The following is an 18,936-nucleotide window of genomic DNA, read 5'->3' on the forward strand; positions in this document are numbered from 1 at the left end:
ACCCACGCTGTATAAACTTGCAATAAAGTGTGTTTTCTTTGAATCCTCTTTTGCCCTCTTTTATTACAGGTCTACTCGTATGTTGGTTTCGGCACACCTCTACCAACTTTGCCTCTCCTTCTACGTTATGTATTTGATAGAGTCCTAACCTCAACATCTGAGGATAGGGATTTAGGGGTGATTATTTCTGATGACTTAAAGGTAGGCAGACAATGTAACAGAGCAGCAGGAAATGCTAGCAGTATGCTTGGTTGTATAGGGAGAGGTATTAGCAGTAGAAAGAGGGAAGTGCTCATGCCATTGTACAGAACACTGGTGAGACCTCACTTGGAGTATTGTACGCAGTACTGGAGACCATATCTTCAGAAGGATATTGATACCTTAGAGAGAGTTCAGAGAAGGGCTACTAAATTGGTTCATGGATTGCAGGATAAAACTTACCAGGAAAGGTTAAAGGATCTTAACATGTACAGCTTGGAGGAAAGACGAGACAGGGGGGATATGATAGAAACTTTTAAATACATAAAGGGAATCAACACCGTAAAGGAGGAGACCATATTTAAAAGAAGAAAAACTACCACAACAAGAGGTCATAGTCTTAAATTAGAGGGACAAAGGTTCAAAAATAATATCCGGAAGTTTTACTTTACTGAGAGGGTAGTGGATGCATGGAATAGCCTTCCAGCTGAAGTGGTAGAGGTTAACACAGTAAAGGAGTTTAAGCATGCGTGGGATAGGCATAATGCTATCCTAACTATAATATAAGGTCAGGGACTAATGAAAGTATTTAGAAAATTGGGCACAGAGAAAACAATAACTATCCCTTACTGAGATAGTGAGTGATATACTAAAGTGCCTGAATAAAAGCAGCTCAACACAGAAAGTGGAATACCTTAATCCACAATAAAGTGCAAAATACAAGAAAAAGGAAGGTATAAACAATATACCTGCGAGTGGAGCGCTATAATGAATATTGATATAAATAATGAGGGGGTATACTCACCCCTCCAACATAGTGATACAATGTGTCCAAATGTACATACAAAGTAAAACAACAAAAAGAGAGAATATAGTGCAGATGGTTTACAAAAATAAGAAATGAATAATAGTAGCAATTGGTTGAAACCACTCACGTGGGTTGGAGCCTATAGGCTATTGGCTCCGTAAGTGACTCCTTTTTGCTCTTGAGGCAGCAACACACCCCTTTCTCCCAAACGATGTTCTCCCGAAGATATGGAACAAGCAGAGAGAGAGAACCTCATAGGTGGTATTGTACAGATAGTGTATACAAAATAGTGAGATAGTAATGATTATGCTCACCTTAGACAGAGCCTTGAATTCCTGGCTCTGAGGTTTGTTGGCAATGTGCTAATTTATTGGGATAGCATTCCCCACATAGTGTTCCTGGAGGCTAGAAAGGACTATATGGACTAATATAAAAAAATAACGATTTATAGATAAAAAATAATAATAAAAACAATGTTTAGACTTCTCAAAAGCATATAAGCTAAATGATAGAAAGTCCAAGTATAAAAGTCCAAACTCCAGCTAAACGCGTTTCACTCTTGTATGAGCTTCCTCAGTAGCCTGAGGGACTGCCTGGGGGACTGCCTGACAGCTCAGATAGTCCTCCTGCAGGCAGCTCCATAGTCTCCTATTGTGGCAATGTGATCATGGTGCTTAGGCTCTCGGGCATTCCCCCCGACTGGGATCGACACGGATCACCGGTCCAGGGGGCCAGGAAGGGCGTACTATGCTGCCCTTCTGCATTTAGAACCACCCTTCAAAGGACTGAATAGTACGCCCTCCATCCTTACGGGGTTAATGTAATCAATCTGTCATCTGTGTGGGATTAACTGTTAGTCAAAATGGAGGGAAGGCTGATCAGGATGGTGAAAGTGGGACTAGGCCAATCTATAGGCTATTTTGCTAAAGGTACTCAACATCTTTAGAGATTTAAAGAATGTGTTGTCAGATGTCTTCATCTGAATAAAATTAGTAAATTGAGCCCTGCACTATGAAATCCATGAACAGGCGTTCATCGATGCAGGAAACATGTTTCCAAATTTGCGATTATCGGGTAATTATACAAATTCCCCAACTCTGAGATGAAATGAAGCTAAATCAATATAAGCTCATGTTCGTTTTAATATGGTATTCAGAATTACTCATTAGGCACAACAAAAAGATAATTGATGTGGGAAAAAAGCCATTAAGCCATTAAGTGTTGATATGAATTACAGTATTGACCGGTAGAGGAAAAAAGATGCCACAGGCATTAAGCACTGTGGTATATATGTATGGTGGCAATAAATGGTTAAGATGCGAGTGAAGCGTTGAAGCCAGGTAAGCATAAAAAGTGACTGTCATCTGTTTCAAAGTCAGGAGTAGCGCTCACAGATTTCCCCTGCCCTCCCTCCCCTATTTTCTAACTTTATTTATAATTAATGTTGTGGTAGTAGAAAGTATAGGGGCCAAATCATCCTCAGGTTCAAGTTCTAAGGTAGGATATGTGTTAAATGGTTGTATAAAAAAGGTCATCCTTCTTTCCTCACACCTCCCAATAGTGCAGGTTTTGAGGTCTTGTCTTGCCATCCCTGGTGTTCTCTCTGGTGTCCAGCTTCTGAACACTCTATTTTTATGAGCACAGGTCCATTAAGTCAACGTATGGCATTTACATAGTAGGTTGCTGCGTTTAGCAAGGTCGAGTATTTACAGAAAAGCAAGACAAAATAACTAAGCTTAATAAAATTATGGGAACAGTGACTACTTGATGCTTCGCAGTAAGTATGCAGGATAGAAAGTGGTGATCGTGCCCTGTATCCTACTTTACGGACGAAAAGTCGAGAATGTATTAACGTGTTCACGTGTTACTCCTATCTCTGTATACATAGCAAGAGAACAGTTATGATGACTCCAGTGTAAAATGTAAATGTAATGCAGTGGTTCCCACAGCTGTCGGAGCTGCCGTGCCTCAGGGACTGGTACCATCACGGACCTCCAGGCGTTGTAAATGCCAAACAATGATCTAAATAAATTAAATAAAAATAAATATGCTGAGGCTAAGATGGCTAGCGGTATTAAAAGCAATTGAGTGCTGGGTTGCCAAATAAGATCGGTTAAGCATTTGGTGTATATATATAAGCTGTTAGGCCTCCAGTGCCCCAGACCCCGACCGAACCCTCATGCCTCCCACCTTCGGATCTCGCAGCGCCTTAGGCACTCTGAGGCATCCAGAGTTTACATGACTCTCCCGCTAAAGTCTGCAGAACCAGCGCCTCCTGTTCCTGCGCAACCTAGAGGCTGTGAATCCAGTCAGGGGAGGCACTCGGGCAGTCAAGGAAATCCAGCCGCGGCCCAGCTATCTCTGGGGCTGTGTATGGGGTTTCTCCAGGAAGATCCCTGGTGGCTCTTTTACCTCTGCCATTACAGGAGCTAAGTCGGAGATAGCCAAGGCAAGCGTAGGTGGGCATGCCCCCATATATCTCCCGTCTCACCGTGGGTCCACATTATATGCTGGCGGCTGGGATCTCTATTCACCTGAGGCTTTTCGCTCGCGGCAGGTATCAATTTATAGCTGGTAGGCTCCCCTATCTGTTTCTGTTTGGTGGTCAAATAAGCGTGTACTATGTGCCTTTTGCGCGAACTGCAGAGCTCTAAAGAAAATGACTGCCAGCCGACTTGGCGAGCCTCCCCACCCCCACCCCCACACACACTTTTGAACACTAGAGACCAAGTGTACATAAAATACAGCAAAACTGTTGGTATTGAGTCCGTGGGTTTAGAAGCACTCTCTGCATGTACAGGGATTAGCGCATCCTGGTTAGTCAGCTTGTTATACATTTAGGCTATAGTGACAAGTTGTTTTTTTACTGGTGTCCATTATCGATACGCATACCCCTTTTCTTACTTCATACCTTTCTATATTACCTGTTTAAACTAACTTTAAACAAGAATATTTACAAGTAGCATGCAATTTAAATAGCAAAAAAAACTATAATTTAGTAAATTATACTGATACATGTTTTAATGTACTTGTTTTTAATATTTATTTTATTTACCGTATTAATTATGCTTTTTTTTTTATCTCCTACAGGTTGTCTTGTTTTTAACTACTAACCTGGAAAAAACCTATCATGCTGAACAGGAACTCCTTTACTACCTTAGTGGTTGGCGTCTTTATCGTTTATGTTGTTCACACCTGTTGGGTGATGTATGGCATTGTTTACACAAAGCCCTGTGCGAGCCATGGTGACAATTGTATCAAGCCTTATCTGTCTAAGAGGCCAAAGCTACAGGTTAATACTAAGTTTTAGAGTGAATTCCACTTCATTCTTAAATTTGACCCACCTTATGCAACATTTAAAATGATCCACGAATAAGTAGTCCAGATAAAATGTTGACAAATTACGAAATGTAGGCAAAATTATTATACTAACAGACAGGGTTATTTGCTAAAGCCAGCATGCCTCAGGTTCGTATTAGCATGGGCATCCAGACACAAAAAAAATGTATATTTAGGACCGTTTATCATTGTCTAGATTTTGGCTGTTGATATCTATATGTATGTTTCATGTCCACTGGATTTCACCGTGTCTGGATTCTACTAATGGATTGATGAAATGTGGATTTAAAATGCCTAAAATCTATTTTTAGTTAACCCTTATGGCAATGTTAATAAATGGGGGGGAAAAATAATAAAAAACAAAACAAAAATCTGTGTTGCAAGGTAGGGATCGACCAATTATAGATTTTTTTTTTGTTTAGAGCAGATACCGCTAATCTGTGAACTTTCAGGCCGGTAGTTTACCGATATTCTGTACATTACCATTTTGGGGAAACATTTTTTTTTTTCTTTATTAAGTAGTAAATGCACAAAATATACATGCCAGTCAGCTTTTATTTATGTTTTCAAGAATATTTATATGTGTGTGTAGTGGATGCAGTGGAGTATTTGATTAGTAAATTGTCACATGTTCATCCTCACCTTGTGGTGTCCGTAATGGCAAATGCCTTTCTGGCATTAATGGAGGTGATACTCAGCAACCTTGTGCCGGTGTCTCTGACTACTGCGGCATGTTGAAGGATGCCGGCTGCTGCGGATCCATTCCTGTTTGTTGCCCCACGTCCGCTCACGGTATTGACGACGTCGGCGTCCGTGTGATGGCACACAAAGTAAACTGTAACCTGTGTTTATTATACATTATCCACCCATAGCCAGTAACCTGTGTTTATTATACATTATCCCCCAATTGCCAGTAACCTGTGTTTATTATACATTATCCTCCCATAGCCAGTAACCTGTGTTTATTATACATTATCTCCCCCATAGCCAGTAACCTGTGTTTATTATACATTATCCCCCCACAACCGGTAACCTGTGTTTATTATACGTTATCCCCCCACAACCGATAACCTGTGTTTATTATACATTATCCCCCCCATAGCCAGTAACCTGTGTTTATTATACATTTCCCCCCCATAGCCAGTAACCTGTGCTTATTATACATTATCTCCCCCATAGCCAGTAACCTGTTTATTATACATTATCCTCCCATAGCCAGTAACCTGTGTTTATTATACATTATCCTCCCATAGCCAGTAACCTGTGTTTATTATACATTATCTCCCCCATAGCCAGTAACCTGTGTTTATTATACATTATCCTCCCCATAGCCAGTAACCTGTGTTTATTATACATTATCCCCCCCATAGCCAGTAACCTGTGCTTATTATACATTATCTCCCCCATAGCCAGTAACCTGTGTTTATTATACATTATCCTCCCATAGCCAGTTACCTGTGCTTATTATACATTATCCCCCCACAACCAGTAACCCGTGCTTATTATACATTATCCCCCCACAGCCAGTAACCTGTGTTTATTATACATTACACCCCATAGTCGGTAACCTGTGTTTATTATACATTATCCTCCCATAGCCAGTAACCTGTGTTTATTATACATTATCCTCCCATAGCCAGTAACCTGTGTTTATTATACATTATCCTCCCATAGCCAGTAACCTGTGTTTATTATACATTATCCTCCCATAGCCAGTAACCTGTGTTTATTATACATTATCCTCCCCATAGCAAGTAACCTGTGTTTATTATACAGTATCCCCCCCATAGCCAGTAACCTGTGTTTATTATACATTATCCCCCATAGTCATTTATCATGCAAAGAGGGTGAAAAGGTATTAAAGAAAAACACACTTATTGCATCAAATTTACAAAGCCAAACTTTTAAAAGCTTCCCTCATTTCTTTTTCGGGATGAGGAATATATCGGTTGTAGACTGAGGATTTCCATCTGCCCAATCTTTTAATAATATGCACTGGAGTGTCAGTGTTGAAGGAGACCGAAGCTGCTCCTATTCTAAATGAAAGACCCGAGACATGGATACAACCCAATCTTAGGAGTAGTGTTCTGATGTTGAAGAGGAATTTAGCCGTAGTCAGAGGGATTCAGTGAGAGTAGTGGTGAAATGTGTGTGGCATGACTGAGTGTGGGTAAGTAAGAGTCAAGTATTTTAACTGGGCACTAGTTCTAGGTGGGATAAAGTGGTATAGCGGATGGAAGAGTAGTTTGGTTCGTTTTAGAGGTTTGTAGAGAAAGTATATAGTGATTATGATTTTTAGCGATATCCAATATTTTTAAGGTGGTCCCAGTGCCACCACTCATATCTGATGTCACAATAGCTTGCATTAAAAAAAAACACAACTTTTTTGACTGTGAAATAATAGCAGTCAGTTTCCTTCACACGTGTGCGTTTCAGGGTCTGCCAGGGCACAGTGTCACACCAGTGCAACTCATATCTGGTGTAACAGTAGTGTACATTTAAAAAATAAAATAAAAAATACAGGGGGCTTGTTGTCACCTTTCGGGGACCCTTGGTGTTGTACGTGGCTGGGTGGAGGAAGAGACCTTCAATTACATCAGTGAGGACAAGGAACGGGACATGGCTAGCTTGGTATCCAACCTTGTGCAAATTGGGAGTTTTCGGTTTTGCAAATGGACTGTTTGCGGTTGTTTGCGGTGCGTTAAACGGGGAGTTTGGTCTGTCACTGTGAAGCGGGTGTAACCCTTACACTATCTGATCGATACAACATCATACCTGATGTTTTAAAGCACGTTATTCCAAACAATTTAGGAATGTTAGGTGATTTATGCCCGTTATGGATTAAAACCAGACTTTGCATCAACTATGTAATTTTCCATGGGAGTTTTGCCATGGATCCCCCTCCGGCATGCCACAGTCCAGATGTTAGTCCCCTTGAAACAACTTTTCCATCACTATTGTGGCCAGAAAGAGTCCTGTGGGTTTTAAAATTCGCCTGCCTATTGAAGTCTATGGCGGTTCGCCCGTTCCAACATTTGCGGAAGTTCGCGTTTGCCAACGGAAAATTTTATGTTCGCGACATCACTAGTCTTGTTCTTATCACTAGAGGTTTTCTTCCCAAAAATCCAGGATGCAGGAACAGGGTAAAAACATTTGTTATTTGAACATAAATAAAACAAACAAGTACAGGTAAAGTCCTTGTCACTCGACGCGTTTCGGCTCAAAGCCTTCTTCAGAAGTGGTAATGTTGTGTGTCTCTGCGTTTGTTTTTAAATGGGGATTTTTGGCGCCATCTCCGGTAATTTGCTGTCTCTCCTTCCGCTTTCGTCATTATGTTGCATCTGACGTCCGTTTCCGGCATCCTTACGTCATGACGCTATTGCGGTAATCTGAAACCAGAAGTTCCTTGGACGCCATTTTTGTAAAGTCCGTTTAAAAGGGCAAATGCCCAGTCCTTATATAATCATTGGTCCCTTATATTACAATGGAAAATACTGAGAGAGAGGCTATTAATTTGAACACAGACTTATATAAGGAAACAAGAGGACATAAGTTAGTGGAATAAAAAGCATATATATGAATTATATAGATATATATACATATAAATATATATATATATATATATATATATATATATAAAACGGACAAAATATAACAAATATATTAAAAAATTATCAAATGTAAAATTTCTAAATCACAGGAAGTTAAATTAAAAACCATAGATATAAATCATCTCTATGCAAGGGAGTTTGGAAAGAAAAGGGGAAGGGTGGAAAACTTCCTTTCTCATACAGAATAAAATGCAGACAATAAAAGAAAACAGGACAAACAAGATAAAAACCAATAAGAGGGGAACACAAAAAAACTTGTATGCCGAACACAAGGTGGCGGACATCTTGGACGGACGAATTCCCAGCGGTGTTCGTCGAGAATTGTATGGAACTAAAAACGGACACTGAATTGCACGAACACCGCTGAAGCTGCCGACCTCCCTTCTCCTATGGATTCTACATACGAACGCCATCCAGTTCGGTAGTTTTATCTCACGAATGGACTCTCCACAGATAGCTAAAAGCCTGCGATTGGTTCCTTTAATGTCCTTGTCCCAGTCTTCCACCAGGTCCCCTAGGGGAGTGTCCACCTGGTGGGAGACCTGCATAAATACCGGGCAGGTAGCCCCATTAAAGCCGATCACTGCTTGACCCTCAATACCGAGCTTTGTCTCGTCATTGGGGGGATTTATATTCGTATGGATTCCCGCTCGGCTGTTTGGATCGTGGAGTATTTCATATAGTTTCTGTTCGGCTTATTAGCTGCTTCTCCCTTCGGAAGGTGAACGTCCTTAGCGGTGTTAACCCCTCTTATACCTGGGTGTACCGTAACAGTCGGCATTTAAGCTGTGAGGTAGTAGGGTATCCATATTGAAAATCCATCTCATTTCCGTTTTATTGAGAAGGCTTTCAATGTCTCCTCCTCTCCAATGGGTTTTAACTCCTTCTATCCCCACCAAATCCAATCCACTGACATTGTACTTCCAGAAAATGTTTAGATACACTGTGGAGACTAACTTTGCGGTTAATATTATAGATATGCTCCCTAATTCGAGTTTTGAGAGTCCGTGTTGTCCTTCCAATATATTGAAACCCACAGGGACAAGTTAATAGATATATAGTGTTTTTCAAGTTACATGTTAAAAATAATTTGATCTTAAAAGTTTTTTGCGTGCTAAAAGAAGTAAACTCAGTAACTTTCCTATTCTTCGCCTTTCTCAAAGCACACCCTTTGCATGACCTACAATAATGAAAACCATTCTCCCTCTTAAACATAGATACATTTTGAGTATTTGTATCTAAAAATCTTAGTTAAAACTTGTTTAAAACTCTTTAAAATTTAACATTTTAAAGAATAAATAAATTTAACATTTATGAATATCATGATCCTGTTCTAAAATATGCCAATTATTCTGCATTATTTTGCGTAATTGATTGCGATCAGAACTATAATTGAAAATTAAAGATATTGTTTCGTCTTTTTTTTAAAGTTGTTTTTCTTTGTATTTTAAAATGTTTTCCCTTGGTTCTTTTTCAATTTGGTCACATATCATTTGTAAGGAATCACGGTTATAGCCTTTTTCTACAAACTGTTCAATTAAAATCTTGGTCTGGCATTGGTACTGTTCAATTTCCGTACAGCTTCGTCTTAGCCTCAGGAACTGACCCTTGGGTATATTGACTAACCAAGGTTTAAAATTGCAAATTTTAAGATCTATAAAGCTGTTTACATCTACTTTTTTTTAAAAAAGGTTTTACTCTTTATCTGATTATTGTCGACAAAAATACATTAATCTAAAAGCCTATTCGGAGTTACCACAGGACTGGGAAGGGGCATGTGTATTAGGTATGCTCAAACCATCCTTCTTCTTGTTGCCAATTGAAACAGGAGAGACTTTGGGAGTTAAAGTGTATGATGTGAATCATAGGAAGAAAAGGGGACCCTTAGAGATAGGTACCTGGGAAGATAATGAATGGCCTCCCCAGCGTATTATAGATTAATATGGGCCAGCTACATGGGCAGAGGATGGTACTTTTGGATATAGAACCCCAGTATACATGCTTAACCGTATCATAAGATTACAGGCAGTGGTTGAGATAATTACCAATGAAACATCACAAGCGCTTAATCTCCTAGCAAAGCATAACACTAGAATGAGGACAGCCGTCTACCAGAATAGATTAGCCTTGGATTACCTATTGGCAGTAGAGGGAGGTGTATGTGGGAAGTTTAATCTAAGCAATTGTTGTCTTCAAATAGATGATGAAGGGCAAGCAATAGCTGAGCTTACTAGCCATATGGTTAAACTAGCACATGTGCCTACTCAAGTATGGAAAGGGTATAATCCGAGTAGTTGGTTTGGTAATTGGTACGAGCAGCTTGGAGGACTCAAGGCACTGGTAGGTGGAGTCATGCTAATCTTGATGCTGTGCCTCCTCCTGCCGTGTTTGATTCATTTGGTAGTTAGGTCTGTGCAGAGCATTATAGAGAATATAGCAGAGAGAAAGGCTGCTGCACAGATAATGGCTGTTTGCAGGTACGAGGCTCTAAATCAAGGAGAACACGTACAGGAAGAGGAATGCTGAGGGGTTCGTATCTCTAGAGTCGCAAAGTCTAGTCTGGTTTATGGCAACTTGAGGTGTAAGCAAACCCCGATTAAGTGATGCATCTGGAATTATGAAATATCAGAGGCATCAAAGGGGGGAATGTGGTGGAATCTCGGTAAAAATAAATTTAGTAGGCCGAGATTGCCACGTGGTATGTGCACGTGCATATGCTGATGTATCGGTTGGTTGGTTGCACGTGGCAACGATACAATCAGTACAATCAGTACAGGATATACGAGTATTCCCCTCCTCCATTGTGCTGGGCAAGCCATGTGGTCAAACAGGAAGTTAGTCTTTATTCTGTTGATTGGGTAAGAGTACGTGTGGGTGGAACTGATTATAGGAGGAGCTATGTCTATATAAGGTGCCTACACTGTACGATCGGGGCTCAGATTTTAGCTGTTTTTGGTGACATTAGTCCCTCTGAGTCCCGGTCGGTGAATTGAATAAAGATCTCTTCCTTCCTGAAGAAACCTGTGTCCATCTCTTTGTGCTTGGCTTCCGTCAGTTTCTCCGGTATCAAATTCGTGCAACCTTAAATATAATTATTTGAATGTATTTACCAAATCCAGCGAGTGCTTATGTTTTTGGATGGTTATACATTGCTTTGGGTCAGCACCTTGGTCTATTTAAAGATACATTTTTTGTTTGTGGGGGAAGAGTGCCAGAAAAAGTAATTTTTGTTTATATATGTTTTGTATATTTAAATGAATAAAATAGTAATTGCTTTTGTAGTCTGTTTCATATAGTTCATGCTACTACATAAATATCATCATTGTGACAGATCTTTTTTTTTTTTAAAAATCATTTTCAGCTTAGCGTATATACCACTACAAGGACTACCATAAGTGCTGAAAACAGTGTGGATTTGGTTTTGAATGTTGATAACTTTGATGTGGAGGCAAAGTTTGAAAGGTAAGGTGTGATTAACTTTTATATTTAAACACCACCAAAGTTTTATAATGTTTGATTTAAAAGGGGTCTCTAAAATTAAATAAAATATTTTTTTTTCTATTTCACAAATTTGTTTTTAATCAATTAATGTCTCTATTTTGCCACTAAGGTGCATTATTCAATTCTAAATGAAATGCTCCTTAAAGGGACACTGTAGGCACCCAGACCACTTTAGCTAATTGGTCTGTTACCCTTTTGCACTTAGTGCTGCAATGTAAAACATTTGTAGCAGACTTTTGGTCTGTTATCTGACGCTAGATGTTCTCACGGACCTACAGCGTCAGGTTTTACCCATAGGAAAGCATTGAATACTGCTACCGTGCATGCGTATTAGGCCTCCCCAGCTTACGTCGGCGGGGGAGGAGCGTGGACGGAGCATGACCCAGTGCCGAGGGAGATCGGCTCTGCATTCAGGTAAGTAGCTGAAGGGGGCATTCCAGGATTCTCTAGGGCCAGGGAAACGGATTTGTTTTCCTGGCACTAGGGAATCCCTTTAAACTGGCTCACACAGTATGTATCGGCCTTTTTTAAATGTATTACAGACCAGTGACTGTTGGTGAAGGTCCCACCCCCCCCCTCCCTCTCTCCCTCTCACTCCCTCTCTCCATACAAACTAGTTAATTAGCTGTAAAAAAAAAAAATAGTTGGTTCATTTAACCCTTTAAAATGTGTGCTTTGCAATGTGCTTGTCATTTCTCTAGCAATAGGGTTAAAATTTAATAACTGGGTATTGCTCAAATGTTAATTTCCGTATATACTCGAGTATAAGACAAGTTTTTCAGCACATTTTTTGTGCTGAAAAACCCCCACTCGTCTTATACTCGAGTGAGTGTCTGTATTATGGCAACTTACATTGCCATAATACAGACAGGACTGCCGGGCTCATTACAAGCCCGGTGGTCCTGTTGGGGGCTGGCAGAGAGCTGTACCTTCCCTTCACAGCAGCTCCTTTCAGCTCCCTTCTCTCTCCTCCGGTCGGCTCCCTCTGCAAGTCTCGCGAGAGCCGCGGCGTCAGAACCCGTGGCAACGCTCTGCGCAGCTGCAAGACTTGCTGACAGGGGAGCCGACCGGAGGAGAGAGAAGGGAGCTGACAGGAGCTGCTTTGAAGGTAAGGTACAGCTCTCTGTCAGCCCCCTCCACTGAACTGCCAATGCCACTGGACCACCAGGGAAGGAGAGCCCCCCTCCCTGGCCAGCAAACAAGCAGGGAGGGGGGACGAAAAAATATAAATAAATAAAAATTTTAATAAAATAAAAATAAAATATAATAATATAAAAAAATAATAATAATTTAAAAATAAAATATATAAAAAATAATGATTGAATATTAAAATATATTCATACACTCATACACACACACACACACTACACACACTGCATTCATACACACACACACACACACTCATACAAACACACTGCATTATATATACACACACTCACACACACTGCATTCATTATATACACACACTGTAAATAAATATTCAATTAATATAATTTTTGGGGGATATCATTTTATTTAGAAATTTACCAGTAGCTGCTGCATTTCTCACCCTAGTCTTATACTCGAGTCAATAAGTTTTCCCATTTTTTTGGGGTAAAATTAGGGGTCTCGACTTATATTCGGGTCGACTTATACTCGAGTATATACGGTAACTAAACACTGGATTATGCCAGTGATGGACAGAATGGCAAGACTTGCTTTTAATAAAGTACATTTTTAAGAATTCCGCTATCCCTAATAAATGTGCAACAATTAGCCAGATGCATACATTTTCTGGATTAAAAAAAAAAAAAAAAAGCTTTTACCATGTGTAAAGCGGCATTAAAACCGGGCTGGGGATTTTCCTTGAATCATTTTTCCAGGACCGGTAGCATTTGTCAAAATTTTTTGGAAGATAAGAGTTTAAATCAACCATAATCTCTTTGTTATTATAGGGTGTAAGAATAGTACAAATTGAAGAAAAATCAGTTTTCTGTCTGTCCCTCCATGGATCAGGTTTAGGTAACCTTTGTCCAGTGTTTATTTTACTTACCTGCAACACGTGCGTCTGTAAGGGTGGAGACCAGTGCAAAGTCTTGGCTTAGTTCTCACTGGGGAGCCTGTTGTGTTGTTAGAGAAAAGTTGTAAATCATGAAGTAAATGGATTCCTTACAATTTACCAAAATAGGTTTCATTCATGCAATGTGACACATATTATGGATACATTTAACCTATGCAGTTACATATAATGTAAAGAAATGCAATCATGCAAAAAATGGTTACACTTAACTTATACTATAATAGTATAAATAAAACCAATGGAACTCATTATATAGGTGTGTGTTAAACCGGTATACAAAGTGTTGTATTTGATGATTACTACACATGCAGTCCGTTAAAAGATAACAAATGGGGTGGAGCTTTGCAACTGAGCTGAACAGTCGCATGGCACATGAGCTCCTGCAATTTCAGGCCCAAATCAACCCGTTTGGCACCATCTAAGCGGTACTTTCCCCACTCACAGGGGCTGTTGGTGACAGGACCACAAAATGGGCTGCAAAACAAAGAAGCCCAGACTGGACAAACCGAGACAAGGCCTAAACATTGCTAAACTCCTGAGGCAGACACAATGGGCATCTGGGCCCAAAATAGCTGCCTATCCAGGGACATACTCCAAGCTATCGGATGACTTCCGCCTCCAGTACAACCACCAAAACCAGTAGCCCAGAGAACTGATACATCGCCGGTAACGACGGCGGTCTTGAAGTCACTCTTGGCTGACCTTCAGCAGACCCTCCAAACGGATCTTGCCTCACTCCTAGCCAACATCCACGGCCTAACAGGAAGAATCGGAGCCCTGGAAGCGGCTACCGACGACCATTCTACCCAACTAAGCCCCACACAGGGACTTCAGCAACATAATGAGATGTACGAGCGCCGGTGTGAGGAACTGACTCTGCTGGGTTTCGAACCCTGGTTTACACGCTGCTAAACCTCTTCCTTACCACTACACCAGCCTGCCTTTTGCAAATGTACCTGAGATCTGGTAACCTTGACTCTATAAGCATTGGTATCAGTGACAAGTCTCTTCAGCTGTGTCTGGTCATGTGTCTGGTTCTTGGCCTATAAAAGCCACTTCCTGTCTCTGTACCTTTGCCAGATTATTGTGGTTCCTGTACTCTCTAATCAAGCTTGTTCCTGTTTCTCCTACCTGTTGCTGATTTTGGACCGTTTTGACTTTGCTGCTTCTCCTTCCCACTGACCTCGGCTTGCCTCACTACGATTATCATCTCTCTGTTCCAGTCTCCCATCTCTGCTTAAGACCAGAAGGCCACTCAAGGCTCAGGGGCTCAACCACCTGGGTAACGAGTGGCTACCTCTGGCAGAAAACATTGCTGATCTGGCTACTGGACTCCAAAACTTTGTAACATCAATATCATTACAGAATAATCTGGCCCATTCATGGAGACCGTAGGATCAGATTCTGCATTGGCCCAGCAGGTTGCTTTTAATGCAAGAACTATGCAGACCCAGGCACAGACCATTCAAGTGCTGCAAGATCAGGTAGCTGAACTGCAAAATGAAGTTCGATCAATGCATAGTGAGCTTACCAGCTACAGGGCACATGATGTTGCGGCTGCTGCTGCTACTACTGTTACACCTGCACAAGATGCCCTCTTGCCTCTACCAGAAAAATTTTGAGGAGACCGCAAAAAATTTAGGGGCTTCCTAAATCAATGCCGTTTGCATTTCATGATGTTACCTAACCGTTTTCCATCTGAAAGAGAGAAGGTGGGATTTATTTTCTCCCTATTCAAAGATGAAGCCCTGGCTTGGGGCTCCCCTTTTCTGGAACAGGACAGTCCAGTCTTGGGAAATTTAAAAGACTTTCTTGAGGCCATGTGCCTAGTTTTTGATGACCCCAATCGCTGTGCTACAGCAGAAGCCACTCTCCTTCATTTACATCAAGGGAGGCGCTCTGTGGCTGAATATGCTGCTGAATTCAGACAGTGGGTTGCTGATACTACTTGGAACCAATCAGCCCAGATGTTCCACTTCAGAAGGGGTCTCTCAGAAGCTATAAAAGATGAGCTAGCTCGTGTTGATCTTCCTGTTGAGTTTGATGCATTTGTGCGGTTGGCTATCTGTATTGATCGGAGACTTTCAGAAAGAAGATTGGAAAGACAGGGCTCTTTTAAACCAAGTGCTACTCCTACTTTCTATTCAAGAATTTCTACTCCGACCCCACAAACACCTACAGAATCTGAACCTGAGGCTATGCAGGTAGATCTAATAAGAGGGTCATTTTCCAATAAAGAAAAACAGTGGCGACGCACTCACAATTTATGCCTGTATTGTGGTAGTGCAGGGCATTATGCCATCAATTGCCCTAGCAAGTCTAAAAGAACAATAGCTATGACTGCTGAGGGTGCACAGATTCAACACCAATCCCAGATTTCAGACCAACTGGATTCTGTCACACAACCCTTGTTTTCTCTGGCTCAGGGTGAAGAGGGTATGATGACTCAACATCCTCATTTGGTGGTGCCTATCACTTTGCAATATGGTGATAATAAAATTTCAACTACAGCTATGATAGATTCTGGAGCAGGCGGAAACTTTATGGATATCAAATTTGCAGCAGGAAATAAAATTCAGTCTATCCCTAAATCTTCACCTGTGTTAATGGAAACAGTAGACGGTTCTCCACTTACGTCAGGCCCGGTTACACATGAGACTGTGCCCTTAAAATTGATTCTGGAAGTGAATCACCATGAGTCTATATCTTTCCACCTAATTTCCTCAACACAGTTTCCAGTGATTTTGGGTATACCCTGGCTTGCTCTGCATAACCCACAGATTGATTGGAAGACTAGAACTTTGTCCTTTCCTTCAGAACACTGCGTAATGAATTGTCAACCCTCTAAGGCAACACCTGTTGCCACAACAATTAATGAAATGGTTGATACAAACTTAACTAAGCTTCCTCTACAATATCGGGATTTTGCAGATGTCTGTGATAAGAAGAATGCTGATCAGCTTCCACCTCACAGGCCTTATGATTGCCCCATAGAGCTGCTACCTGGAGCTGCTATCCCATTTGGCCGTATATACTCCCTTTCTGAGCCTGAATTGAAAGCACTTCGTGAATACATACAAGAAAATCTTGCCAAAGGCTTTATTTGATCATCTACTTCTCCAGCAGGAGCTCCTATATTCTTTGTAGAAAAGAAAGATGGCAGTCTACGGCCATGTGTCGATTACAGGGACATTAATAAAATCACTGTTAAAAACCGCTATTCCTTGCCTCTCATTCCTGAACTTCTGGAGAGACTTCGTTCAGCTAAGATATTTACGAAGCTTGATCTACGGGGGGCATATAATCTGGTTCGCATAAGACCAAATGAAGAATGGAAAACAGCTTTCAGAACCAGGTACGGACATTACGAATATCTAGTAATGCCATTTGGGCTTTGTAATGCCCCTGCAACTTTTCAGCATCTAATCAATGATGTACTACGGGATCTCCTGGATCAGTTTGTTGTGGCATATTTGGATGATATCCTGATATTTTCTGATAATCTTTAAAATCACAGAAAACAGGTCTGCATTGTTCCTGAGCGCCTTCGTACCTACCACCTATACATTAAACTGGAAAAATGTGAGTTTGAACAAACAGAAATTCAATTCCTGGGATATGTAATAACTCCTAAAGGTTTAAGTATGGACGCAAGTAAAATTAAAGCTGTGCTGGACTGGCCCATCCCCAAGAATGAAAAAGATATTCAGAGATTTGTGGGGTTTGCCAATTTTTACAGGCGTTTCATTAAGAATTTCTCTGCCGTTATTACACCGATCACTGAACTTACACGTAAAGGGACTCCTTTTCAGTGGTCCAATAAGGCTGACACTGCATTTTCCAGATTAAAGACTCTGTTTACATCTGCCCCTATCCTGGTACATCCTCATCCAGAATTGCCATTTACTGTAGAGGTAGATGCTTCTGATTCAGCTGTTGGGGCTATACTGTCTCAAAGGACTGGACCTAAGATGTTGTTACATCCATGTGCCTTCTATTCCCGCCAGATGTTACCAGCAGAAAGAAATTATGACATAGGGAATAAAGAACTTTTGGCTATAAAAGCTGCCTTTGCCGAATGGAGACATCTCTTGGAGGGAGCCACCCATCCAATTACTGTCCTCACAGATCACAAAAATCTGGAATGTATTCAATCAGCCAAGAGACTGTCAGCCAGACAAGCACGCTGGTCCCTATTTTTCTCAAGGTTTAATTTTTTTATTTCATACCGCCCTGGTTCCAGAAATGGCAAGGATAGCTGACCCCCTCCATACTACAGTAACCAAAGCCACCATCTTGCCTGAGAGTAGATTTTTAGGAGTTACCTTTCCTTCTGATCTAATGTCTCGCATTAAAAAGGGCTACGCTGATGATCCAGTTTTTCGTGATCCTCCTCGTGATCTTCATATGACCATGCTTAATGGGTTTTGGATTTTTCAACAACGTCTGTTTGTTCCAGAATCAGTGCGACTGGACGTTTTACGTCTCTACCATGACTCAAAACCAGCAGGTCATCCAGGAATCCGAAAGACACAAGAACTACTTACCCCATCCTTTTGGTGGCCTAAATATTATGAGGATGTTAAGAAGTATGTGTCCTCTTGTGATGTATGTGCCAGACATAAGACTCCTCGCTCATCCCCTGTTGGCATGCTTCAGCCTCTTCCTATTCCTCATCGTCCCTGGGGATCTATATCCATGGACTTTATTGTGGAACTACCTCCCTCTAAGGAACACACTACCATTCTTGTTGTTGTGGACCGGTTAACTAAGATGAGTCATTTCATACCAGCTCGTGGTCTCCCTTCAGCTAAACAAACTGCTGACCTAGTTATTCGGGAAATATTTTGCTTGCAAGGAGTGCCTGATGAAGTAATTTCTGACAGGGGAGTGCAGTTTACATCTCATTTTTGGAAATATTTTTGTTCTATTCTAGGTATTAATGTAAATCTGTCGTCAGCTTTTCATCCACAAAGTAATGGACAGACTGAGCGAACCAACCAGACGTTAGAACAATATTTGCGGTGCTATATTAGTTACCTGCAGGATGACTGGCTGGATTTCCTACCCACGGCGGAATTTGCCTATAACAATGCCCAACACTGCTCCACTTCTCTGAGCCCATTTTTTGCTAATTATGGTTACCATCCAACCTTTCTAGTGAGTCTCCCAATTCCATTCCTGCAGTCACTGACCGGCTAACCGCCTTACGAGATTCCCAAGAACTGTTGAAGAAGACTCTTTCGGAGGCTCAGGAATGTTACAAAAGAGCTGCTGATAGGCATAGAAAGGAGGCCCCAGCTTATCATGTTGGTGACAAGGTTTGGCTGTCAACAAAGAATCTTAAGCTTAGGATTCCTTCTCATAAATTGGGTCAAAAGTTCATGGGACCTTTTGAGATCATCGCTCAGATCAATGCT

General features: G+C 41.0%; 1 protein-coding gene across 2 annotated transcripts in view; it reads left to right on the forward strand.

Moving 5' to 3' along the window:
• Positions 1-18,936, forward strand: part of CLPTM1L (CLPTM1 like) — a 469,239-nt gene that overhangs the window by 25,790 nt on the left and 424,513 nt on the right. For both annotated transcript variants that reach the window (XM_063452024.1, XM_063452023.1), the window contains exons 2-3: positions 4,097-4,298; positions 11,318-11,418. In XM_063452024.1, the coding sequence (XP_063308094.1) occupies positions 4,137-4,298; positions 11,318-11,418 (263 nt within the window). In that variant the 5' untranslated portion in view covers positions 4,097-4,136. The remainder of the gene's footprint in view (positions 1-4,096; positions 4,299-11,317; positions 11,419-18,936) is intronic.

This window comes from Pelobates fuscus, chromosome 4, assembly GCF_036172605.1.
Source record: "Pelobates fuscus isolate aPelFus1 chromosome 4, aPelFus1.pri, whole genome shotgun sequence".
Classification (NCBI taxonomy): Eukaryota; Metazoa; Chordata; class Amphibia; order Anura; family Pelobatidae; genus Pelobates; species Pelobates fuscus.